At 37.7% G+C, this 26,570-nt stretch overlaps 1 protein-coding gene across 1 annotated transcript; it reads left to right on the top strand.

Moving 5' to 3' along the window:
- On the top strand, nucleotides 1–26,287 carry LOC138087058 (zinc finger protein 25-like). Its single transcript, XM_068981855.1, has 5 exons — nucleotides 1–165; nucleotides 20,028–20,154; nucleotides 20,448–20,543; nucleotides 22,320–22,383; nucleotides 23,157–26,287. Exons 1-5 carry the CDS (start codon nucleotides 151–153, stop codon nucleotides 24,208–24,210), a joined length of 1,356 nt encoding a protein of 451 aa, XP_068837956.1. The 5' UTR covers nucleotides 1–150; the 3' UTR covers nucleotides 24,211–26,287.
- Nucleotides 26,288–26,570: the final 283 nt, after the last annotated feature.

Below are 26,570 nucleotides of genomic sequence, written 5' to 3'. Positions count from 1 at the left end.
TTTTCCCAGAGGTTTATCTTTTACTAAAATGTTGTATGTAAATTTCTCACAGGTGATCCTGACTTCAAGATAAGGTCTCTTAGGACTTCTGTCTTTCAACTTTTCCTGTCCTGACTTCATAGTTTCTATACTTTCCAATAGCAGCAGAAAATGAACAAGTACAGGGTGAGTCATTTATTTACCTCTTTCTTTATTTCACTCTGTGTGTAAGTTTTCGGTGAGTTTTATGAAAGAGAGCCCATATATTAAATTAGAAAAGTAGAAATCATTAAAAATCACCTTTGGGGAAGATATTGTTTGAATACAACAACAGTTACAAGGTGTGTTCTGGGAACCCCAAGACCCTTCAGTGAGTCTGTGAGGTCAAAACATAATGTGTGTGCTCAGTCGTCCCTGACTCTCTGCAACCCCATGGTCTGTAGCCCGCCATATTCCTCTGTCCATGGAATTTTCCAGGCAAGAATAGGGGAGCAATTTGCCATATCCTTCTCCAGGGTTTTCTCCAACCCAGGGATCGAACCCAGATCTCCCACACTGCAGGCAGATTCTTTACCATCTGAGCCATGAGGGAAGCCCCTCAGAACATAATGCTGCTGCTGCTAAGTCGCTTCAGTCGTGTCCGACTCTGCGCGACCCCACAGACGGCAGCCCGCCAGGCTCCCCCATCCCTGGGATTCTGCAGGCAAGAGCACTGGAGTGGGTTGCCATCTCCTCCAACGCATGAAAGGGAAAAGTCAAAGTGCAGTCGCTCAGTCGTGTCCAACTCTTCGCAACCCCATGGACTGCAGCCTACCAGGCTCTTCCGTTCATGGGATTTTCCAGGCAAGAGTACTGGAGTGGGTTGCCATTGCCTTCTCTGTCAAAACATAATACCAGGATACAAATTGGCTTTTACACTGATGAAATTAGCACTGATAGTGTAAAAGCACAGCTGCCTGTTGGCATAAATCAGGATGATGACACCAATGACATTATATGCCTCCACAATAGGTTGCGTAGTTAAAAAAAATTGCCACCTTTACTTAAGGATGTCTTTGATGAAACAGTAAAAATTATTAATTTTATTAAATCTTGACATTTGAGTACACATCTTTTTCTTACCCAGTGGGATGAAATGGAAAGTTCATAAATTTGCTGCATACTGGTATATGATGGTTGGTTGTCTTGAGGAAAAGCACTTAAAGTGATTGATATGTGAGCTCACCTAGCCACTTTTTTTCATGAACTCTCGTTTTTATGTGAAAGAGCAACTGACAGAAAAACTATGGTATTCACGTGGTATTCATACATTTTCTCAAAAATGAGTGAAGTGAGCCTGTCAAATGATGGAAAATACCTGTTTGTATTTGTTGCTAACATTAAAAGTGCTTTGAAGTGAAAACCAGAATGTTGGAAAACTTGCCAAGTTAACAAATGCTAATATATAAAGATTTTTCTGATGAGATTGATAAGAGTATTAATGAATGTGATTTTTAATGTTAATAAAGTATGTCAATATTTGAGCAGTATTTCTGATGTATGTGCTCAAAGGTAAAGTCAAGCAATGTAAGAGAACAGCATGTTAAAAGTGAGGAAGAAGGAGTAAGTTGATTAGGGAATGCCACTCTAAAAAGTAATATTTGAGGAGTATCTTGAATTAAATGAGATATCCAGGTAGAAATCTGGAGGAAAAGCATTCTTCATAGATGGAAAAGCAGATGCAGACACCATGAGGCATGTTCCAGAAACAGTATTTAGTACATTGAAACTAGAGAGAGGTGAACTTGGGAGACAGCAGTGAAACTTAAGGCCTAAGAGGTAGAGGGAGTAGAATATGTAGGATTTTATTGGCTATAGAAATTAATTTTTTATTCATTAAATTATATAAAGAATCATACTTTATGCAGTCAAAGTAATATACACAACATATCAGTATAATTAGGGAATACTAATTAAGTAATACCGCTCTATGTCCTGTCTGACTTAAGCAATGAAAATTGCCCTGTGTGCCCTTCCTTAAGATCTCATCCTACCATTAACCAGAGAAAATTCTGAATTCTGTGGTAACCATTTCTTTGCTTTTTGAATGTAATTTTAAAAAACAAAACAGCATACTTAGCAATTAATGAAATTCCTGGCCCTTTGATAAGTGCTTGATGTAGTTTGCCTTACATAATCCTCTCAGCCCACTTGGGAAGTGTTATTACCACCATGCCATAAATTTTCAGTGTGGAAATTTTCTTTTATTGACTAGAAATCATAGCCTTTGGGCTTGAATGTGGGAAAAATAGAGACTCTAGAAAGAGGGAAAATTTTAACCTATTCTACAGTTCTGCTTTGGTCAGTATTGAACACATTTAAAATTTTTCCTTATAGTATTAATTCAGGGGTGCCACATGACATTTTTCTTACCTTAGTCTCTGTAACTTACTGCTGAACGGTCAGTTTGGGACAACAGAAATAATTGGTAACCTTTTTATTTTCTGAAATAATTTTAAGTGCAGTCATCACTACAAACTCTTGGAAAAGTTTATTTATGCAGAGAGTTTGATCTTTTTAAGGCATTTTGGCCAAATTAGAAGATCTTTAATTATTTCTTGCATCGCTCAAGTTCTACTGGCATCAGCTTTTATCTGTTTGAAAATAGCGTTTTTAGTTATTGTTTTTATTATGCTTGCCTGTTGTTTTAGTGAGGGTCTGCTGGTAGAAATTCTCAGTTTTCTCTATATGAAATATCTACAAAGAGCTTTTTATTGTGTGTGGAAATCTTGATTGACAGTTTTTACCTTTTAAACATTGAAAAGCATTCACTGTCTTCTACTACTAGTACTATTGAAAATTCACCTGTTAACTTTGAAGTAAATTTGTCTGTTTGGGGCTAGCTGCTTTTTAAGATAACTTTTATTCTAGTATGTTTTATGTATATTTCTTTTTATCCTAATGAGATTTATTGTACTTCCTTTGGATTGAGTATTTGAGTATTTTGAGTATCGCATTGTATCTTCTTTATTGACTTTGAAGCTTTATGTGTTATTTTGTTTACTCCTTAGTCTGGAGATTACAACATGCACCACTAAAATAATGGTGTCTTCAAATACTATACTCATGAACAGTGTAATGAACTTTTATCAGTATAATTCTCTTTATACCCTCACACCTTATGGTCCTTATATCTCACTTGTATATTTTTTACCCCCAAATACTTGTTATTTTGCTTTAAACAATATTAATATTCTAAAGAAACGTGTGCACATGTGTAAATAACTCTTACTGTTTATATATATATCTGCTTTGGGAGCTCATTATTCCTTCCTACAGGTCTACGGTTCTCTCTGGTATATATTCCCTTCAGTCTAAGCAACTTATTTTATTATTTCATGTATTACTTCCGCACTGATGGTGACAAATCTACTTAGCTAGTCTTTATTTCACTGTGGTTTTTGAGTGATATTTTGCTAGGTATAGAACTGTGTTGAGAGTTTTCTGTTCCTGCATTTTTAGGATTTCTTTGTCTTCTGGCTTCTGTTGTTTTTGATGAGAAACTTGTCTTCATCTTACTTTTATCCACCTGAATATAATGTGTTTTCTCCTCTGTGCTTCAGATTTTCATTCTATCTTTAGTTTTCAATAGTTAGACCATAATGTACATAGGCATGATTTGTTCTGTATTTATCTCTTTTGAAGAATGACAACAATTTATGGGTTGTTACCTTTTATCATTTTTTTTTAATTCTCAGAACTCACTCTTCAGATATTTTCTTTGCCGCATCCTCTTTTTCTTTCTAAAATTCCAGTTACACAAATGTTGAACTATGTACATACTGTCCCAAATGTTCAGATGATCTATCTAGTTGAGGTTTGTTTTGTGCGTGGGGTCCCTTGGGTTGGCTCTTTCTATTCAGCTGACTTTTTTCAAGTTTATGGCTTCCTTCATTTGCTCTGTCAGTGTTCTTCATTCATAAGCCTGTAAAATCCACATCTGATATTGTGTTATTCAGTTCTAAAAATTCCTGTTTTTTTCCTCTTTGTTTTTCTTTATCTGCTAAGATTCCCCATTATTTCATTTGTATTTTCTATTTTTTTTTCAGTAGGTCATTTAATTTTATTTATTTTGTTTTATTGTAATTACTTTAAAGTCCTTATCTACTAATTGCAACATCCAGGTTAATCTGTAGGTCTGTTTCAGTAGGCTCCCTTGTTCAGTATGAATCAAAATTTTCTACTTCTTTGCATGTCTTCAATTTCTTTATTTTGTGCCAGACATTATGTGTAAAAGTACAGTAGAGATTGAAGTAAATAATACCTCCAGAAAAAGGCACATCCCTTCCTCTGCTTGCTAAATCACATATGTAGTTGAGCTGGTCCTGGGCTTTAATTAGACACAGTTCTTCGCCAACATCAGATGATTTGAGGGCAGTATCAAGGCTTTCCCTTCAGCAGGGCTTGGGTGGTGAACACTACCAAAGCTCCATTGATGTGCTTTATAGCCTAGAATTCAGCTTTTCTTTCAGGTGACTGAGGAGTTCCTGCCCTGTAGAGCTTTTAGCACCTGAGACATCTCTTCTGCCCCAGTGCTCTGCTCCCAACCTTTGGAGGGTTGTTGCCATGTACTTAGAGAAAAACATCTACTTGTGCTTTATTGACTACACCAAAGCCTTTGACTGTGTGGATCACAACAAACTGGAATATTCTTAAAGAGACGGAAATACCAGACCATCTTACCTGCCTCCTGAGAAATCTGTATGCAGGTCAAGAAGCAACAGTTAGAATTGGAAGTGGAACAATGGACTGGTTTAAAATTGGGAAAGGAGTACATCAAGGCTGTGTATTCAGTTTGGTTCAGTTCAGTCACTCATTCGTGTCTGACTCTTTGTGACCCCATGGACTGCAGCATGCCAGGCCTCCCTGTCCATCACCAACTCCTGGATATTACTCAAACTCATGTCCATTGAGTCGGTGATGCCATCCAACCATATCAACCTCTGTCATCCCCTATGTATTGTCACCCTGCTTATTTAACTTATATGCAGAGTACGTCATGCAAAATGCTGGGCTGGATGAAGCACAAGCTGGAATCAAGATTGCAGGGAGAAATATCAATAACCTCAGATATGCAGATGACACCACCCTTATGGCAGAAAGTGAAGAGGAACTAAGCCTCTTGATGAAAGAGAAAGAGGAGAGTGAAAAATCTGGCTTGAAACTCAACATTCAAAAAACTAAGATCACGGCATCCGGTCCCATTACTTCATGGGAAATAGATGGGGACAGTGGCTGACTTTATTTTGCGGGGGGTGGGGCGGGGGGCGCTCTAAAATCACTGCAGATGGTGACTGCAGCCATGAAATTAAAAGACGCTCCTTGGAGGAAAAACTATGACCAACCTAGGCAGCATATTTAAAAGCAGAGACATTACTTTGCCAACAAAAGTCCGTCTAGTCAAAGCTATGGTTTTTCCAATAGTCATGTATGGATGTCAGAGTTGGACCATAAAGGAAGCTGAGCGCCGAAGAATTAATGCTTTTAAACTGCCGAAGAATTGATGCTTTTGAACTGTGGTGCTGGAGAAGACTCTTGAGGGTCCCTTGGACTGCAAGGAGATCAAACCAGTTAATCCTAAAGGAAATCAGTTCTGATTAGTCATTGGAAATACTGATGCTGAAGCTGAAACTCCAATACTTTGACCACCTGATGCAAAAAGCTGACTCATTGGAAAAGACCCTGATGCTGGGAAAGATTGAAGGCAGGAGGAGAGGGAGTGAAAGAGGATGAGATGCTTGGATGGTATCACCAACTCAATGGACATAAGTTTGAGCAAGCTCTGAGAGTTGGTGATGGACAGGGAAGCCTGGCATGCTGCAGTCCGTGGGGTCACAAGGAGTCGGACATGACTGAGCGACTGAATTGACTGATGGGGGGAGATAGTATTTGTATTTCAGAGCATCCATATAAATTATGCTTTCCTTTGGTTCCAGAAACTGCTTCCCCAGCTTAAAATAAACATAACTTTGTGACATTTGATAGGAAGTAAAGAAGTTCTGCAGATACAAAGCTTCTGTTTAGGGACCTCTTGAATATGAAATCCCCATTCAGTTACCAGGTAGTGTCAACCGGCAAGTTGGTGTTGGCTTGCTTTGTGACCAGAGTTCTTAGGGATTCTGATCATCACACAAGATCATAAGCAAACATTAAATGTTTATTAAAAGTTGAACAGTTTCCTCTCTTACCTGCTTGCCCTGAAGAATGAAATAAACTGTGGTTTTCTGTTCGCTTTTGAAATATTTGTCTCTTCTGAATTTTTTCCTTTGTTTACCTTTAGATTCTCAGATCTCTGACTTTAGAAAACAGTTTTCTAGGTTAGGGGCTTGTTCTCATTGTTAAGGTAAGATCAGTTTCTCTTTTGCTCCTCTACATTCTATTAAGGAATTGTTTCTTTATCCTTATTTTAGAGATCCTAGCCCTGAGGTGCTCTTGCTTTACATTTTTATCCTGACTATGAAATTTGAAAATGCCCTGAAAATTCTAAGCAGGGGTAGGACTTATCTCAATTAATTTCACTTTTTTCTTGAATCTTTTAAAAAATATTTATTTTTGGCTGTGTTAGGCCTTCATTACTGCGCAGACTTTCTCTAGTTGCAGCAAATGGGGGCTATTCTCTAGTTGAGGTGTGTGGGTTTCTCTTGCTGCAGAGCATGGACTCTAGGGCATGTGGGGATTCAGTAGTTTTGGTTTCCAAGCTCTAGAGCACAGGCTAAAGAGTTGTGGCATGTGGGCTTAGTTGCTCTGAGGCATGTGGGATATTCCCGGATCAGGGATGAAACCCATGTCTCCTGCATTGGCAGATGGATTCTTTATCATTGAGCCACCAAGGAAGCCCTTGGATCTTTACCCTTCAAATTCTAGTGCTTAAGTTAATATTTGATGCTTTCATATAGCTGCTTTTATTGTGTTTGTGGTGGGTTACTTTTTGCTTTTCTTTTTCTTTTTTAAAATTGTAGTTGACTTATTTATAATTGTAGTAAGATACACACAACAAAATTTGCCATCATAACAAATTTTAAATGTATAGCTTTGTGGCATTAAGTATATTCACATTGTTAAGCAACTGTCACCACTATCCACCTCCAGAACTCTCTTCATCATCCCAAACTGAAACTCCACACACATTAAACTATAACTCTCATTCCCCCCATACTTTGGGAAACACCATTCTACTTTCTATCTGTATGAATTTGACTACTCCAGGTGATTCATATAAGTAGAATCCTATAGTATTTGTCCTGGCTTATTTGACTCAGAACAGTGTCTTTAAGGCTCATCCGTGTTGTAGCATGTCACAGGATTCCCTTCTTTTTAGGGCCAAATAATATTCCATTGTTTGATACATATTACATTTTGCTTATGTAATATACATAATTTTGTTTACATTTGTTGGTGGACATCTTGGTTACTTGTACCTTGTAGCTATTGTGAATAATGCTTTTATTATGAACATTGGTGTACAAATATCTGTTTGTGTCCCTGCTTTGAATTCTTTTGTATACATAACTAGAAGTGGGATTGCTGGATCATATGGCAATTCCCTGGTGGCTCAGCAGTTTTAAAGAATCTGCCTGCCAATGCAGGAGACACGAGTATGATCCCTGGTCAGAAAGATCCCCTGGAAGAGGAGATGTTAGCCCACTCCAATATTCTTGCCTGGGAAATCCCACAGAGAAGACTGGTGGACCACAGTCCAAGGGGCTGTGAAAGAGTTGGATATGACTTGTTGACTAAACAATAAGGATTCAGTTGTATGTGTGTACCCCATATACCAGTTGAAAAATATATAGGTTGTTTTGGTTTGGGGGGGCAATTACAAAAAGAACTGTTACAAACATTTGCATTCAGATGTTTGTGTGTACCCAGATTTTAATTTCTCTTTGGGTAAATACTTCAGCATGTGCTTACTTGGTCATATGGTATTGTTATAATTAACTTTATAAGAAACTGCCAAATTGTTTTCTTGAATAGCTTGTGCTCTTACTGCAATGGATCAGAGTTCCACTTATTTCCTATTCTTGTCAGCACTTGGTATTTCAGTTTGCTTTTTTTCTAAAATTATTTAGATAGGTGTGCTTTGCTATCCCATTGTGGTTTTAATATGCATTCTTCTAATGACTAATAATACTGAAAATCTTTCGATGTGCTTGTGTTAGCCATATATCTTCTATTGTTAAGTGTCTCTTCAAATCTTCTGTTCATTTTTAAATTGGGCTGTTTTCTTAATGAATGTCCAAAATTCTTTATGTATTCTGTATACAAGAACAATACTTTGTTAGATTTGTGATTTTCAAATATTTTCCTCACTATTTGTGGCTAATCTTTTATTCATCTAACAGTGTATTTCATGAAAATGTGATGAACTCCAGATTTTTCTTTTTAATTTCTTTTGGTATCATGTCTAAAGTGTCTTTAAAGTCAAAAAGACTTTTCTTCTAAAAAATTTTTGTAGTTTAACATTTTATATTTAGATCTATACTTGATTTTTCTATGAAGAATAAGTTACTGACTAAGGTTCATTTTTGTGTATGGATCCTCATTTTTTTCATTGCCATTTATTGAAAAGAAAATGATATATGTTATCTTAACACATATTAACTTAGCATGTATATGATACAGAAAAATTTAAAGATGTGTATGTACATGAGTTAATATGCAAACTTACATGTACTTACTATCTGCTGAGAGGGCCTATAAGCAGTGACATCTTAGTAGCCATGAGCAAAACTTGCACACAGATCTTTGTTTCTAAATATCATTCTACAATAAAAGGAACCAGAATTTCACAGAGAAAATGATTGACTCTAGGGCAAAGGCAAGGCTAACATAAAATAAGCCCAGAGCATTTTGTAGTATTAGAAATTAAGGACTTCTCAAAAGTCCAGTTCAGTCAATCAGTAGTGTCTGACTCTTTGTGACCCCATGAACCACAGCACGCCAGGTCTCCCTGTCTATCACCAACTCCCGGAGTTTACCCAAACTCATGTCTATTGAGTCGGTGATGCCATCCAACCATCTCATCCTCTGTCATCTCCTTCTCCTCCTGCCCTCAATCTTTCCCATCATCAAGGTCTTTTCAAATGAGTCCGCTCTTTGCGTCAGGTGGCCAAAGTATTGGAGTTTCAGCTTCAACATCAGTCCTTCCGATGAACACTCAGGACAGATCTCCTTTAGGATGGACTGGTTGGATATCCTGGCAGTCCAAGGGACTCTCGAGTCTTCTCCAACACCACAGTTCAAAAGGATCAGTTCTTCAGCACTGAGCTTTCTTTATAGTTCAACTTTCACACCCAGACATGACCATTGGAAAAACCATAGCCTTGACTAGACAGACCTTTGATGACAAAGTAATGTCTCTGCTTTTTAATATGCTGTCTAGGTTGGTCATAACTTTCCTTTCAAGGAGTATGCATCTTTTAATTTCATGGCTGCGGTCACCATCTGCAGTGATTTTGGAGCCCCCCAAAAATAAAAGTGAGCCACTGTTTTGCCATCTATTTGCCATGAAGTGATGGGACTAGATGCCATGATCTTAATTTTCTGAATGTTGAGCTTTAAGCCAACTTTTTCACTCTCCTCTTTCACTTTCATCAAAAGGCTCTTTTGTTCTTCTTCACCTTCTGCCATAAGGGTGGTGTCATCTGCATATCTGAGGTTATTGTTATTTTTTCCAGCAATCTTGATTCCAGCTTGTGCTTCTTCCAGTCCAGCGTTTCTCATGATATAGTCTGCATATAAGTTAATTAAGTAGGGTGACAAGATACAGCCTTGACATGCTCCTTTTCCTATTTGGAACCAGTCTGTTGTTCCATGTCCAGTTCTAACTGTTGCTTCCTGACCTGCATACAGGTTTCTCAAGAAGCAGGTCAGGTGGTCTGGTATTCCCATCTCTTTCAGAATTTTCCACAGTTTATTGTGATCCACACAGTCAAAGGCTTTGGCATAGTCAATAAAGCAGAAATAGATGTTTTTCTGGAACTCTCTTGCTTTTTCGATGATTCAGTGGATGTTGTCAATTTGATCTCTGGTTCCTCTGCCTTTTCTAAAACCAGCTTGAACATCTGGAAGTTCATGGTTCATATATTGCTGAAGCCTGGCTTGGAGAAGTTTGAGCATTACTTTACTAGCATGTGAGATGAGTGCAATTGTGCAGTAGTTTGAGCATTCTTTGGCATTGCCTTTCTTTGGGACCAGAATCAAAACTGACCTTTTCCAGTCCTGTGGCCACTGGACTTGTAACAAAGCTGGAACAATTTGAGCAACAAAATAAATAACATGGTATTGTATTCTAACCCTAAGTAATAAATATTTGAGACCATAGTGATATAAGTAAATGATTGAATAAATAAATGGGAAGAAGAGAGCCCTCTGAAGAATTTCAAATAATATATCTAGATTCTACCCCTTCTTGGACATGGGGCCTATTCTCTCCTTTCTTGAATATGGGCTAGACTTAGTGATTGCTTTCAAAGAATAGAGTATGAAAAGGAGATATAGTTACTTTACAGTGGAGAAAATTGGCAACCACTACCTTAGAAAGTGATCCAGGTTAACGTCACCTGTGATATGATATATCCCCTGATATACTGTGATAAGAAGGGATCTGGGTTATTCTCCCAGAGAATCTCAGTCTAATCTCAGTCTAATCAAATGGAAAAACACTAGACAAAATCCAAATTAAAAGGCATTCTAAAAAGTATCTGTCTAGTATTTCTCAAAGTTGTCAAAGTCATAAAATACAGGAAAGACTGTCACAAACCATAAGAGATATGACAACTAAATGCAATATAGTATTCTGAATTAGATCATGGGATAGAAAAAGGGACATTAAAGAAAAGACTGGTGAAAGTCTGCAGTTTGATTAACCGTTCATTGTTCCAGCACTGTTTTTTGAAATGACTGTTTATCCACTGAATTTCTTTTGAACCTTTATCGAAATTATATGTGTGGTTCTATTACTGGACACACTATTTTTGTTCCACTGATCCTGAGTGTTTATCCTTTTGCTAACAACACAATTAATACAGCTTTGTGATAAGTCTTGAAATCAGATAGTGGACTTGCTGATATTTTGTTGAAGATTTTTGTATCATAATCATGAGAGATACTGGTTGGTAGTCAATATGCTGGTAAGTGTTTAACGATCAGAGTTTTGGATACTGAGAGAGAAACCTGGTTTTGTATTGTTTACCAACTTCTATGGTATAAACACCCCTGCTGTGGCTAATTTCAAGCTACAAAATAATTTTAATTAATTGCTAAAAATTTAACAACCACCACTCTGATCTGGTACAAACAGGTGCCAACCTCCACTGTAGTTTTCTTTTATGGTAATGTTTCTGTTATTTGGGTATCAGGGTAATATGAGCTTCATAAAATGAATTGAGAACAGTTCTCTCCTCTTTGTTTTATGGTAGAGAGAAAAGAGAGAAGTCACTTAGTCATGTCCAACTCTTTGCGACTCCATGGACTGTATCCTACCAGGCTCCTCTGTCCATGGAATTGTCCAGGCAAAAGTACTGGAGTGGGTTGCCATTTCCTTCTCCAGAGGATCTTCCTGACCCAGGGATCGAACCCAGATCACCCACATTGCAGGCAGATGCTTTATTGTCTGAGCCACCAGGAAAGATTGTGTATAATTGGTATTGTTTCACCATCAATGTTTGGTGGAATTCACCATTGACACCATTTGGGCCTTAAGATTTGTTAGAAGGTTTTATTGGTTTTAATTGAAGTGAAATTCACAGAATATTGACCATTTTAAAGTATACAATTGGGTACAATTTAGTATATCCACAATGTTGTGGGACCACTACAACATATAGTTCAAAAACATTTTCATCATCCCAAAAGAAAACCCCATTCCCATTAAACAGTTGTTAACCTATTCCCTCTCCTAGCCCTTGCCTGGAAAATCCCATGGACAGAGGAGCCTGGAAGGCTGCAGTCCATGGGGTTGCTGAGGGTCAGACACGACTGAGCAACTTCACTTTCACTTTCATGCATTGGAGAAGGAAATGACAACCCACTCCAGTGTTCTTGCCTGCAGAATCCCAGGGACAGGGGAGCCTAGTGGGCTGCCGTCTCTGGGGCCGCACAGAGTCGGACACGACTGAAGCGACTTAGCAGCAGCAGCAGCAGCCCTTGTCTCTGTGCATTTACCCATTCTGAATATTTCATATAAGTGGAATCATATAATATGTACCTTTTCTGTTTGGCTTCTTTCATTTAGCATGTTTTCCAAGTTCATTCACCCTTTTTCTGTTTGGCTTCTTTCATTTAGCATGTTTTCCAAGTTCATTCACCCTATACCTTGTATCAGTACTTTATGAAAAATAATATTCCATTGTATGTTTATACCACAATTGTTTATCAGTTCATCCATTGATTGAGATTTAGGTGGCTTTCACTTTTTGGCTTTTGTGAATAGTGCTACTATAGCTTTTGTGTACAAGCATCTGTTTTCAAATCTTTTGGGTATGTATCTAGAAGTGGAATTGATGGGTTGTAGCCTTTGACTGTGTGGATCACAATAAACTGTGGAAAATTCTGAAAGAAATGGGAATACCAGACCACTTGACCTACCTCTTGAGAAACCTGTATGCAGCTCAGGAAGAAACAGTTAGAACTGGACATGGAACAACAGACTGGTGCCAAATAGGAAAAGGCATACATCAAGGCTGTACATTGTCACCCTGCTTATTTAACTTGTATGCAGAGTACATCATGAGAAACGCTGGGCTGGTAGAAGCACAAGCTGGAATCAAGATTGCTGGAAAAAATAACAATAACCTCAGATATGCAGATGACACCACCCTTATGGCAGAAAGTGAAGAGGAACTAAAAAGCCTCTTGATGAAAGTGAAAGTGGAGAGTGAAAAAGTTGGCTTAAAGCTCAACATTCAGAAAATGAAGATCATGGCATCCGGTCCCATCACTTCATGGGAAATAGATGGGGAAACAGTGGAAACAGTGTCAGACTTTATTTTTGGGGTGGCTCCAAAATCACTGCAGATGGTGACTGCAGCCATGAAATTAAAAGATGCTTACTCCTTGGAAGGAAAGTTATGACAACCTAGATAGCATATTCAAAAGCAGAGACATTACTTTCCCAACAAAGGTCTGTCTAGTCAAGGCTATGGTTTTTCCAGCAGTCATGTATGGATGTGAGAGTTGAACTGTGAAGAAAGCTGAGCGCCAAAGAATTGATGCTTTTGAACTGTGGTGTTGGAGAAGACTCTTGAGAGTCCCTTGGACTGCAAGGAGATACAACTAGTCTATTCTAAAGGAGATCAGTCCTGGGTGTTCTTTGGAAGAACTGATGCTAAAGCTGAAAGTGCAATACTTTGGCCACCTCATGCGAAGAGTTGACTCATTGGAAAAGACTCTGATGCTGGGAGGGATTGGGGGCAGGAAGAGAAGGGGACAACAGAGGATGAGATGGCTGGATGGATGGCATCACCAACTCGATGGACGTGAGTCTGAGTGAACTCCAGGAGTTGGTGATGGACAGGGAGGCCTGGCATGCTGCAAATCATGGGGTCACAAAGAGTTCGAACACGACTGAGCAACTGAACTGAACCAAATGGTGATTGTATATTTAACTTTTCGAGTTACGAACTTTTCCATAGCAGCTGTACCGTTTTATAGTCCCACAAGCAATGTATAAGGATTACAATTTCTCCGTATCCTCCCCATTACCTGTTATTTTGTTTTGCTTTTTTTTTAATTTTTATTTTTTACTTTATTTTACTTTACAATACTGTATTGGTTTTGCCATACATTGACATGAATCCGCCATGGGTGTACATGAGTTCCCAAACATGAATCCCCCTCCCACCTCCCACCCCATATCATCTCTCTGGATCATCCCCGTGCGCCAGCCCCAAGCATCCTGTATATAATGAATGGGAAGTGATATCACTGTGGTTTTGATTTGGCTTTTCCCTGAAGACTAATGATGATGTTCAGCATCTTTTCATGTGCTCATTTGTATAACTTAGAGAGATGTCTGCTCAATTTCTTCACTCATTTTTTGCCGGGGTTATCTTTTTTTGTTATTGAATTTTTAAGTATATTTTATATATTCTGGATAATATACCTTTATCAGATATATGATTTGCAAATATTCTATTCTGTGAGTTATATTTTTTTCCTATTTTGGTACTATTCTATGATGCATGCAAATTTTAATTTATATATATTTTCTTGGTTGCCACACTGTGTGGAATATGGGATCTTAGGTCCCAAACCAGGGATCAAACCCATGCCCCTTCTATTGGAACTACAGAGTCTTAATACTAGATCACCAGGGAAGTCCCTGTAAAAGTTTTAAAGTTGATAAGGTCAGTTTATTTTTCTTTTAATGCTTGTACATTTTGGTGTCATATCTTGAATCTGTTGTCAAATTCAAGATAAGGAAATTTATTCCTATGTTTTCTTCTGAGTTTTATATTTTTCGCTCTTAATATTTAGGTCAGTGATCTATGTTGAATTAATTTTTTTTAAATGCAGTGAGGTAGAGGCCAAGTTTTCTTCTTATGCATGTGGTCATCTAGTTGCCAGCGTCATTTGTTGAAGAAATTATTCTTTCTCCATCAAATGGTTTTTACTTCCTTGTTGAAAATGAAGTGGCCATAGATGTATGGTTTTATTTTCAGACTCTCATTTCTATCTGTTGGACAATATGTCTGTCTTTATGCCAGTCACACTGTTTTGATACTGAGGCTTTAATAGTAAGATTTTATTTTATTTTTTATTCTTTTAGTATAATTTATTTATTTTAATTGCAGGCTAATTACTTTACAATATTGTATTGGTTTTGCCATACATTGACATGAATCCGCCACGAGTGTACATGCGATCCCCATCCTGAATACCCCATCCACCTCCCTCCCCATACCATCCCTCTGGGTCATCCCAGTGCACCAGCCCTGAGCATCCTATATCAGGCATCGAACCTGGATTGGGAATTCGTTTCACATATAATAATATACATGTTTCAATGCCATTCTCCCAAATCATCTCACCCTTGCCCTCTCCCAGAGAGTCCAAAAGACTGTTCTATACATCTGTGTTTCTTTTGGTGTCTTTCATACAGGGTTAACGTTACCATCTTTCTAAATTCCATATATATGCGCTAGTATACTGTATTGGTGTTTTTCTTTCTGGCTTACTTCACTCTGTATAATAGGCTCCAGTTTCATCCACCTCATTAGAACTGATACAAATGTATTCTTTTTAATGGCTGAGTAATACTCTATTGTGTATATGGAGAAAGCAATGGCACCCCACTCTGGTACTCTTGCCTGGAAATCCCATGGACGGAGGAGCCTGGTAGGCTGCAGTCCATGGAGTCGCGAAGAGTCGGACTCGACTGAGCGACTTCACTTTCACTTTTCACTTTCATGCACTGGAGAAGGAAATGGCAGCCCACTCCAGTGTTCTTGCCTAGAGAATCCCAGGGACGAGGGAGCCTGGTGGGCTGCTGTCTATGCGGTTACACAGAGTAGGACACGACTGAAGTGACTTAGCAGCAGCAGCAGCAATACTCCATTGTGTATATGTACCACAGCTTTCTTACCCGTTCATCTGCTGATGGACATCTAGGTTCCTTCCATGTCCTGGCTATTATAAACAGTGCTGCGATGAACATTGGGGTACACGTGTCTCTTTCAATTCTGGTTTCCTCGGTGTGTATGCCCAGCAGTGGGATTGCTGGGTCATATGGCAGTTCTATTTCCAGTTTTTTAAGGAATCTCCACACTGTTCTCCATAGTGGCTGTACTAGTTTGCATTCCCACCAACAGTGTAAGAGGGTTCTCTTTTCTCCACACCCTCTCCAGCATTTATTGCTTGTAGACTTGCATAGCAGCCATTCTGACTGGCGTGAAATGGTACCTCATTGTGGTTTTGATTTGCATTTCTCTGATAATGAGTAATGTTGAGCATCTTTTCATGTGTTTGTTAGCCATCTGTATGTCTTCTTTGGAGAAATGTCTGTCTAGTTCTTTGGCCCATTTTTTGATTGGGTCATTTATTTTTCTGGAATTGAGCTGCAGGAGTTGCTTATATATTTTTGAGATTAACTCTTTGTCAGTTGCTTCATTTGCTATTATTCTCTCCCATTCTGAAGGCTGTCCTTTCACCTTGCTTATAGTTTCCTTTGTTGTGCAGAAGCTTTTAATTTTAATTAGATCCCATTTGTTTATTTTTGCTTTTATTTCCAGTTATTCTGGGAGGTGGGTCATAGAGGATCCTGCTGTGATGTATGTCAGAGAGTGTTTTGCCTATATTCTCCTCCAGGAGTTTTATAGTTTCTGGTCTTACATTTAGATCTTTAATCCATTTTGAGTTTATTTTTGTGTATGGTGTTAGAAAGTGTTCTAGTTTCATTCTTTTACAAGTGGTTGACCAGTTTTCCCAGCACCACTTGTTAAAGAGATTGTCTTTAATCCATTGTATATTCTTGCCTCCTTTGTCAAAGATAAGGTGTCCATAGGTGCATGGATTTATCTCTGGGCTTTCTATTTTGTTCCACTGACCTATATTTCTGTCTTTGTGCCAGTACCATACTGTCTTGATGACTGTGGCTTTATAGTAGAGCCTGAAGTCAGGCAGGTTGATTCCTCCAGTTCCATTCTTCTTTTTCAAGATTGCTTTGGCTATTCAAGGTTTTTTGTATTTCCATACAAATTGTGAAATTATTTATTCTAGCTCTGTGAAAAATACTGTTGGTAGCTTGATAGGGATTGCATTGAATTTATAGATTGCTTTGGGTAGTATACTCATTTTCACTATATCAATTCTCCCGCTCCATGAACATGGTATATTTCTCCATCTATTAGTGTCCTCTTTGACTTCTTTCACCAGTGTTTTATAGTTTTCTATATATAGGTCTTTTTTTTTTAGGTAGATATATTCCTAAGTATTTTATTATTTTCGTTGCAATGGTCAATGGAATAGTTTCCTTAATTACTCTTTCTATTTTCTCATTATTAGTGTATAGGAATGCAAGGGATTTCTGTGTGTTGATTTTATATACTGCAACTTTACTATATTCATTGATTTGCTCCAGTAATTTTCTGGTGGAGTATTTAGGGTTTTCCATATAGAGGATCATGTCATCTGCAAACAGTGAGAGTTTTATTTATTTCTTCTTTTCCAATTTGGATTCCTTTTATTTCTTTTTCTGCTCTGATTGCTGTGGCCAAAACTTCCAAGACTATGTTGAATAGTAGTGGTGAGAGTGGGCACCCTTGTCTTGTTCCTGACTTTAGGGGAAATGCTTTCAGTTTTTCAGCACTGAGGATAATGTTTGCTGTGGGTTTGTCATATATAGCCTTTTATTATGTTGAGGTATGTTCCTTCTATTCCTGCTTTCTGGAGGATTTTTTTTATCATAAATGGATGTTGAATTTTGTCAAAGGCTTTCTCTGCATCTATTGAGATAATCATATGGCTTTTATTTTTCAATTTGTTAATGTGGTGTATTACATTGATTGATTTGCAGATATTGAAGAATCCTTGCATCCCTGGATAAAGCCCACTTGGTCATTATGTATGATCTCTTTAATGTGTTGTTGGATTCTGATTGTGCTAGAATTTTGTTAAGGATTTTTGCATCTATGTTCATCAGTGATATTGGCCTGTAGTTTTCTTTTTTTGTGTCATCTTTTAACGGTAAGATTTTAAATAAATAGGCGTCCTTTGACTGTTTCTTTCCCAATTTTGTTTGACTGTTAGAGACTCTTTGCAATTCCGTATAAATTTGAGAATTGGCTTTTCTATTTCTGTGCAGGAGTCATTGAGATTTTAATAGCCATTTCATTGATTCTATAAATTACTTTGAGTAGTACTGTCACCTGAACTATATTAAGTCTTACAGTCTATGAACACATACTATCATTTCTTTTATTTAGGTCTTCTTTAATACTTCCAGTGATGTTTTGCAGTTTTCAGTGTGTAAGTCTTATATACTCCTTGAGTAGATTAATCCCTAGGTATTTTATTCTTTTTGATGCTACATTAAATGGAATTGTCTTAATTTCTCTTTTGGATTTTCATTACTGGTAAATAGAAGCACAACTGATGTTTGTGTGTTGATCTTATAATTCTGAAATGTGCTGACTTTGTTTATTAGCTCTATTTTTGTGGATTCTTAGGGATATTCTATATGTAGTTTTGTCTTTCACTATTGAGTATAAAGTTAGCTGGGATAGAGGTGGATTAAAAATATTATCATTTTGAAGGAGTTTCCTTCTATTTCTAGTCTACTAAATGTTTTTATCATGAAAGTGTTGAATTTTGTCAAACGCTTTTTTGCATCATCTGAAATGATCTACTTTTCCCCCTTTGCTCTGTTAATGTAATTGATTGACTTTAGTATGTTGAGCCATTCTTGCATTCCTGGGATAAATCACACAAAGTCACGGTGTAAATTATAATATTTTTTTATTTTGCTCGATTTGATTTACTAGTAACTTGTTAAAGGTATTCATAAAAGATATTGTTATTGGGTAGAATGCTTTCTCAACTTCATTTAGTCCTTTTTCTGAGGTTTTGTCTTGTTGTGTGGAACATGTTTTTCTGTCTTTTTGTTTAATCCTCTGTTTTTATATCTATGCATTTGGTAAGTTGGTTACATTTCCCAATCTTAGAGAAGTTATCTTAAGTGGAGATGTTCTGAGAAACCCAGCAGGATATGCTTCTCTGATCATCACAGCTATAAGCTCTAAGGGCTTCTTATGTATGGGCTACATGAATCCTTCCTTATTGTGGGCTTGACTGTTATGGGCAAACTAGCAGCCAGGGTTGACCCTCAGCCCTGTTGGAAGCCAGATCCTGCCTCATGCAGTGGCTACTGGCCCACAGTTGGGAGAGGCTGGGTCCCTGCCTGGCTGGCTGCATGTCCTATGGGGTCCCTGGACTGGGACCCAATGCAGCTGACAGAATAGCCTGAAGTATACTGGGATTGGTGATGGCTCACTAGTCGGCCAGTAAGCCTTCAGCACTAACAGGCTAGAGAGAGGATTCCAAAATGGTGCTTATTAGAACCAGTGTCCTTATGTAGAACAAGCTTCCAAAGTGGCTGCTACCAGCGTCTGTGTCTTCAAGAGAAGTTCCAGTTGCCTGCTGACTCTCCAGGAGGCTCTCCAAGATCTGTAAATGGGTCTGAGCCAGGCTCCCTTCAGATTACTGCCTCTGCACTATGATTTGGACCGTGTGAGAGTTTGCATATGTCCTTTAGAGTGGAGTGTCTGTTTTCTATAGCCCTCTGGCTCTCAAGTTTTACTGGCCTACAAAGCCAGGTGTTCTGGGAGGTTTGTCTTCCTGGTGCAGGACCCCTTGGCAGGGGAGCCCAATGTGGGGCTTGGACCTCTGACTCCTTGGGGAAAACCTCTACAGTTTTGACTAGCCTCCCATTTGTGGGTCACCTACTCAGGGATGTGGGTCTTGACTACTAGAGAGGTGTCTCCACCCCTCCTATCTAGGTCATTATGGTTCCTTCCTTACATCTTTAGTTGTAGGGAATCTTTCTTGCTACTCTTCAGATCATTTTCAAAGATAGTTGCTCTGTAAATAGTTGTAATTTCAGTGTGCCTGTGGAAGGAGGTGAGCTCAGAGTCTTCCTTCTCCACCATCTTGGCCATTCTTTTTGACCATCTTTTATCTTGTAAATACTTCTGTCATAGCACCTGCTATGCATATTGCATTTATGAATTTAATCTTTGCCTCTCTGTTCGAATGTAAGCTCCTTGATGACAAGAATAGTTGCTTTCATTCATCTTTGTATCTCTAGCAGAGTTCTAGGCATGGAGTGATATCTTAGTAAATATATACTGAACAGATATTTTATATATGTGTAAAACAGGGTACAGAGTAGCAGTATATCTTAACTCTCCAGAGTAAATCCTGTAGTTAACACATTAACAGCTAGTTTACCTGTCTTTTTAATGGTACTCTATTTTGATCACTTAAGTTTGAATTGAAATATGTTGTTTCAGGGACCAGTAACATTTAAGGATATTACTGTGGAATTCACCCGGGAGGAATGGAAGTTGCTGGACACTGCTCAGAGGACCCTATATAGAGAAGTAATGCAGGAGAACTACAGTCACCTCATCTCAGTGGGTGAGGAAATCTTCTGCATCTGTAACTCCCAGTAGTTTGCATTTCCTTTCTCACTTACTGGAATTTGTAAATCCCCTGTAGGGTTGAATATTGGCATGGTTTTCAGGGTCAAAGTTGATGAATCCATTTTAGGTACCAGAAAAATATTTGTGTCCCCATGCACTCCCCTAATAGAATAAATTTGCCAAATCTGTGTGAGACCTTCATTGTTCTGATCCTAACCTGCACTTCCTTATCCTTCAGAGTTGCTGTATTCCAAGTAATTTGTGTTATTTTATCTTTTCTATGAATAGGCTATTGTGCAAATAGACCAAATGCAATCTTCAAGTTGAAGCAAGGAAAAGAACCATGGATATTAGAAGTACAATTTCCACGTCAGAACAACCCTGGTAAGTTAGAAAGTATAACTTGTATAAGTGAAGTGAAGTCGCTCAGTCGTGTCCGACTCTGCGACCCCATAGACTGTAGCCTATCAGGCTCCTCCATCCATGGGATTCTCCAGGCAAGAACACTGGAGTGGGTTGCCATTTCCTTCTCCATAAGGGAGTTGGAAGTGGTGCCTTTGACTTTTTGAAATTTTTTTTTTAAGAATCTCTTTTTTAAATGCCCTAAACTTTTGGAAATGATTGAGGATACTTGATCTGCATATGTAAGCAACATAAATCACATCTCCAGTTTTTGTTCTCCCCATCTAAATTCCCTCTTGTGTGTGGGGCAGATGGAGATAATTGATTTTTTGTTTAAAAAAACATTCCCTCTTTTGCTTGACATTTTAAAAGTAGATATATTTCTCTTTCACTTAAACTCTCATTTTGTTTTTTTGCTAGAATTTCCAGTTACTCCTTGCCATTAATCTATAATCTTAAAGTGTTTATAAAATCTACCTTATAAAATTTTCAAGTACCATTTTTCCTCCTTTCATTAACAATAAAATGTCTTAGATTTTCAGCAACCATTTTAACTTACTATTCTCTCTTATCATTATGCCTTTCATCAGCTATATTATTTCAGAGCTGATACAAAATACACCTAATTTTCTGTCAAGAACTAGTCTGGCCCTTTATTGCCTGCTGCATCTTATTTTTCCTTCTGGCCCCAAAACATGTGCTAATCTTCATTTTATCTGCTCTCTTAAATGCTTTTTATACATAAGATCTTACTTCATGAGTATCCCAAGTTAACCTTGCACACATCCCTATCAAATAACTATGTTTTCCTTACAAGCGCCATGAAATTCTAACCCCAAATCTCTACTCATAAGCTCACTTTTCTTTCAAGCATTTAAAAATGAATAAACATGAAGGTCTGTAAAGATTCTAGAATGACATTGAATAATTACCCTTTAAAGATCATGTAGAAAATTGAAGCATAGATGTGGGAGCTAAGATGTAAAAGCAGAATAAGACTAGTGTTGAGTCACAGATGCAGTATTTGGCAGTATTGAAAATCTCTGGTGCTACAACTGAGAATTCATTCTGTGGGATGGCTTGTACTCTGCTTTTTCTTAAATCTTTCCTTTTGGATGTGTGTGTTTCTGGGTCTTCTGAACCAGCCAACTAGAAAGAGAAGAATTTTCCTCTAAACATAAGGAAATGGATGTTCTGAGAAGGTCACTTTAGTGTTGTCATCTAGATTGTTGGGTATGGGCAAAGAGGAATAAAGTGGAAGTTTATAGTCTAATTACTAGAAATCCTAACACTGTAAACTAAGTTTGAGTAGGTAAAGACCTATACTTAGCTCCTTCATCTAATGTAATCTTTCCTTTGATATTTCCAGTGAACACAGTTGTCTACTAATTTTCCTTATCACCTTACTTACTATTCATTGTCCTTAATGGGCTCACATCATGCACTATGAGTCTCACATTCTTGTTCAGCAGCACTTTGAATACCTTTTGTTTTCTGCTCCCTATTCTTTGTGGGGTTTTTTTTGTCTTCACTTTCTCCTCCAAGTTTTTAAGGTCATATTTGTAGATCTCTCCCTCTCTGCTATAGCAGGTTTTAGTGTTATTTATATGTTTTTTCTAAGCCCCTGAGATAGAGGAGGTTTGCACTTAAGAACTCCTTCATTTGAGAATAATAGCCTGAAACCTAAGACCATATGACCCTATGACCATAATAATATGTTAAGATGTATAAAGTATTACATTTTGGATTCCTTTGTAGAAGACCTATGCAATACTCATGACCAAGGAGCAAGATGCCCGGAAAGCCAAGCTGAAAATTCAAGGCAAGTTCAAGAATTCAATTTTGAGATTAGAAGCTTTTTAAGAAGGAGTCTTAATAGGGGTACTGAAAGTGGAACAGCACTGCTGCTGCAGCTAAGTCACTTCAGTCGTGTCCGACTCTGTGTGACCCCATAGACAGCAGCCCACCAGGCTCCCCCGTCCCTGGGATTCTCCAGGCAAGAACACTGGAGTGGGTTGCCATTTCCTTCTCCAATGCATGGAAGTGAAAAGTGAAAGGGAAGTCACTCAGTTGTGTCCGACTGTTAGCGACCCCATGGACTGCAGCCCACCAGGCTCCTCTGTTCATGGGATTTTCCAGGCAAGAGTACTGGAGTGGGGTGCCATTGCCTTCTCCACTAGTTAACGATAAATGAGAAAACTGAAGCAAATTCCAAAGAACATAATCCAAATGGGAAAGCCCTCTTTCATAATAGAGACCTTTTATAATTCAAGATCAGGAGATTAAAACTCTCAAACAGCCTTTTGATTCTTCTTATTTACATAATAATAGAGGCTTTATTATACAAAGTCAAGTTCAGGCGATGAGAAACCTGGAGAATATAATGCAAATGAAATACCTTCTACCAAATGTTAAACCACAGTGTATGTCAACATAGAATATTCACAATAGAGAAACCTATGAATCTAATGAATATTGGAAAAACCTCTAGAAACCAGTTCTCAGAGTTACTTAGAAAATATATACAGCAGACCCAACCCCCACCCCCTCACCCCAAAGTCTTATACATTAACAAATTTGGAAATTTCTCTCTAGGAATGGAGAACTCAAGAAACATCAGAAAACTCATACCAATGAGAAAACCTATAAATGTAATGAATGTGGAAAGTCCTTCTACCAGAAGTCTATCCTCATAATACATGAGCATACTCATTCAAAGGACAAACCCAGCGAATGTGAGAAATCCGACTCTCAGAATGGAGACCTCACAAGACAACCAAAAACTCCTACCAGAGAGAAGACCTATGAATGTAAAGAATGTAAGAAAACTTTCTACCATCTGTCATCTCTCAGTAGACATTTGAGAACTCATGCAGGAGAGAAACCCTACGAATGTAATCAGTGTGAGAAATCCTTCTACCAGAAGCCACACCTCATGGAACATCAGAAAACACACACAGGAGAAAAACCCTTTGAATGTACTGAATGTGGGAAGTTCTTCTATGTTAAGGCATACCTCATGGTACATCAGAAAACACACACAGGGGAGAAACCATATGAATGTAAGGAATGTAGGAAGTCCTTTTCCCAGAAATCACACCTCACAGTACATCAGAGAACACACACAGGGGAGAAACCCTATAAATGTAAGGAATGTGGGAAATTCTTCTCTAGAAATTCACACCTCAAAACTCATCAGCGAACTCACACGGGAGAGAAACCCTATGAATGTAAGGAATGTGGTAAATGCTTCTACCAGAAGTCAGCTTTAACAGTACATCAACGAACTCATACAGGGGAGAAACCCTTTGAATGTAATAAATGTGGAAAAACCTTTTACTATAAATCAGACCTCACTAAACATCAGAGAAAACACACAGGGGAGAAGCCCTATGAATGTAATGAATGTGGTAAATCTTTCTCTGTGAACTCAGTCCTCAGATTACATCAAAGGACTCACACAGGAGAGAAACCCTATGAATGCAAGGAATGTGGGAAATCTTTCTCTCAGAAGTCACATTTTGTTATACATCAGAGAAAACACACAGGAGAGAAACCCTATGAATGTAAGGAGTGTAAGGAAACATTTTTTCAAAAATCAAAACTCACTGCACATCAGAAGACACACACAGAAGGGAAAAGCTTATAAACAATATCAATTGGAGAATTCTTCTGTCTGAATTTGTCCTTCAGAATAATCAGATAACTAACACAAGACAAAGACATATCTTCAATATGAGAAAATTTCAGCCAATCTGAAATTTTAGTAAATCTGTTAGGGAGAAATTTTCACCATGTGTCAGACTTTTACTAAATTTCAGACAACATACATGGTAGAAACACTACAAATGGTAAAACATGAGGGAAACCTCTCTTTCAGACGTCATACTTTATTGTACAACATTTAAACCATACAAGAGAAATCCTGTAAGAAAAATGAATATCAGGAAATTTCTCTCAGGGTAGCCATCATAAATGAGGAATTTCTATCAGTATCCTGAGCATTCAGAAATCTTTTTATACCAGTTGGACTCATTAGCACATTCTAAAAGGAGATAATCACAAAGATTACAACATACATGGAAGGCTTTATCAAGAAGTGATGTTTCAGTGAATGTCAGATCAGTGACATAAAGTATAGAACCTTTTTAAAAAATATTTTAAATATGTGAAACCTTTTAAACAAAAATTCTGAGAGAATATGTACAAGGGAACTACTTATACTAGGAGTCATGTTGCAGAAATCTGATTACAAGGTTGTTTTAAAGAAACCTGCAAATGTCAGGTATATGAAGTTTTGTAAAAAGCACAAATAAATTGAAAAATGTGACATCATTAACACATGTGAAAAGTCCTTTAGTATGTAGGACTTATGTGTGAATGTCAGTGTGCTACAGAACACAGACTGTGGATGTTTGATGTGCATGTGAACCCATCCATAATTGTACACAGTGAAATATGTAGCCTTATTTAGTTCAGTAACTTTTATGTGTATGAAGATATCTCTCATTTAGTCTCAGCAGGGACTCCTGTTGTTAACAGAATATATATTTAAGTGTAGTATTCTTTTAAAATTATAATGTATCTTTTTTCCCCCTATTTCTGAATGGATATGGATTTTACTGAACTAATCCTTCAAAAAGAATATAAAAATGTTTCTGTAAAATTTGCAACTCTCTTATGGTTGGCCAAATTTTACACTAGGGATACATTTACAGGAAAAAGGCTTCCCTGGTGGCTCAGTGTAAAGAATCTTAATGCCAGTGCTGGAGATATGGGTTCAGTTTCTGGGTTGGGATGGCAACCCACTCATTCCTGTATTCTTGCCTGGGAAATGTCATGGACAGAGGGGCCTGGAGGGCTCTGGTCAATGGGTTCACAAAAGAGTTGGACATGACTTAGCAACTAAACAACAACAAGTTCATTTTTAAAAACAGCTGAAAATCCCTACACAATAAAAAATAACACTATGTGAAGAAATATCTATGTTAGTGTTGTTTTAGCAAGTTGCAGAGCTGTCTGAATTTATATTTTGTATGAGAGTCATAAATGTTCTTCACTACCTTTTTCTTTCTACTAGAAGCAACATGACATAGAGGTTAAGAGTATGGACTTTTGACTCCTACTGCCCAGGCTGTTTCTAGTATGAGGCACGCACCTAACCTCTCTGTGCCTCAGTTTCCTTTTTCATAAAAAAGTGATAATAGGATTGCTTTGAGTTGTAAATGAGTTAATATTTTTAAAGCACTTAGAATAGTGTCTTAAAAAAAGGAAGAGCTATATGTTAGATATCATAATAATTTGTATTTCTTGAATTAGTCTGCAAAATAAAAGGTTGGCTACCAGCATTCACCCCTCACTTTACTGCTGCAGTGCCTTGCTTTGATTTGGTTGTACATTTTTCTGCAAGTGATTCAGATCTGGACCACTGCCTGCAATGTTTTACCTTTCTGAATGGTTGAAAAAGATTATTTTGTGATGTGAAAACTATACGATATTCAAACTTATGTATCTGTAAATTCAACTTTTGTTAGAACACTAATAAAAAATGTTTGTTTTGCCTGTGGCTGCCTTCACGTTACAGTAGCAGAGCTGAGTAGGCTGAAGAAGACCATATGCCCCACAGGGCCTAAGATACTTTCTGGTACCTTACAAACTCAAGTTTTCTTAGAGCTGAAAGCATCACAGCCAACACAGAGGTATATTTTTATATATGGTATGTGTTTCAGAAATTATGCGTATATCAGTTTGTGGGTAGATGGAGGTTTTTTGCAATATCTTTGTTATGTGCATTATATATATATATATATATATATACATTACAAGACTATAAGCATTAGAATTGTTTTTCAAAGGTATGTTTTAGCTGCTGGACTGTCATAGCATCAAAACAGATACCCTGATGGAATGTAGCAGTAAATTAAGAAATAAACATTGTCTAAATTAATTGATCCCTACTCACAGTATTCCTATATTTTCTTCTATGTCCATGGCCAGTTTTCCCTGTAT

This window comes from Capricornis sumatraensis, chromosome 10, assembly GCF_032405125.1.
Source record: "Capricornis sumatraensis isolate serow.1 chromosome 10, serow.2, whole genome shotgun sequence".
In the NCBI taxonomy this organism is placed as follows: Eukaryota; Metazoa; Chordata; class Mammalia; order Artiodactyla; family Bovidae; genus Capricornis; species Capricornis sumatraensis.
Note: the sequence above shows the minus strand (reverse complement) of the source record. Positions and strands in the feature narration are given on the sequence as shown.

Bases quoted from the DNA above. Each gene is read 5' to 3' on its own strand.
- LOC138087058 (XM_068981855.1), top strand. The intron at 20,155-20,447 runs GTGAGGAAATCT...TTCTATGAATAG, and splicing joins CAGTCACCTCATCTCAGTGG to GCTATTGTGCAAATAGACCA. The intron at 20,544-22,319 runs GTAAGTTAGAAA...ATTCCTTTGTAG, and splicing joins TCCACGTCAGAACAACCCTG to AAGACCTATGCAATACTCAT.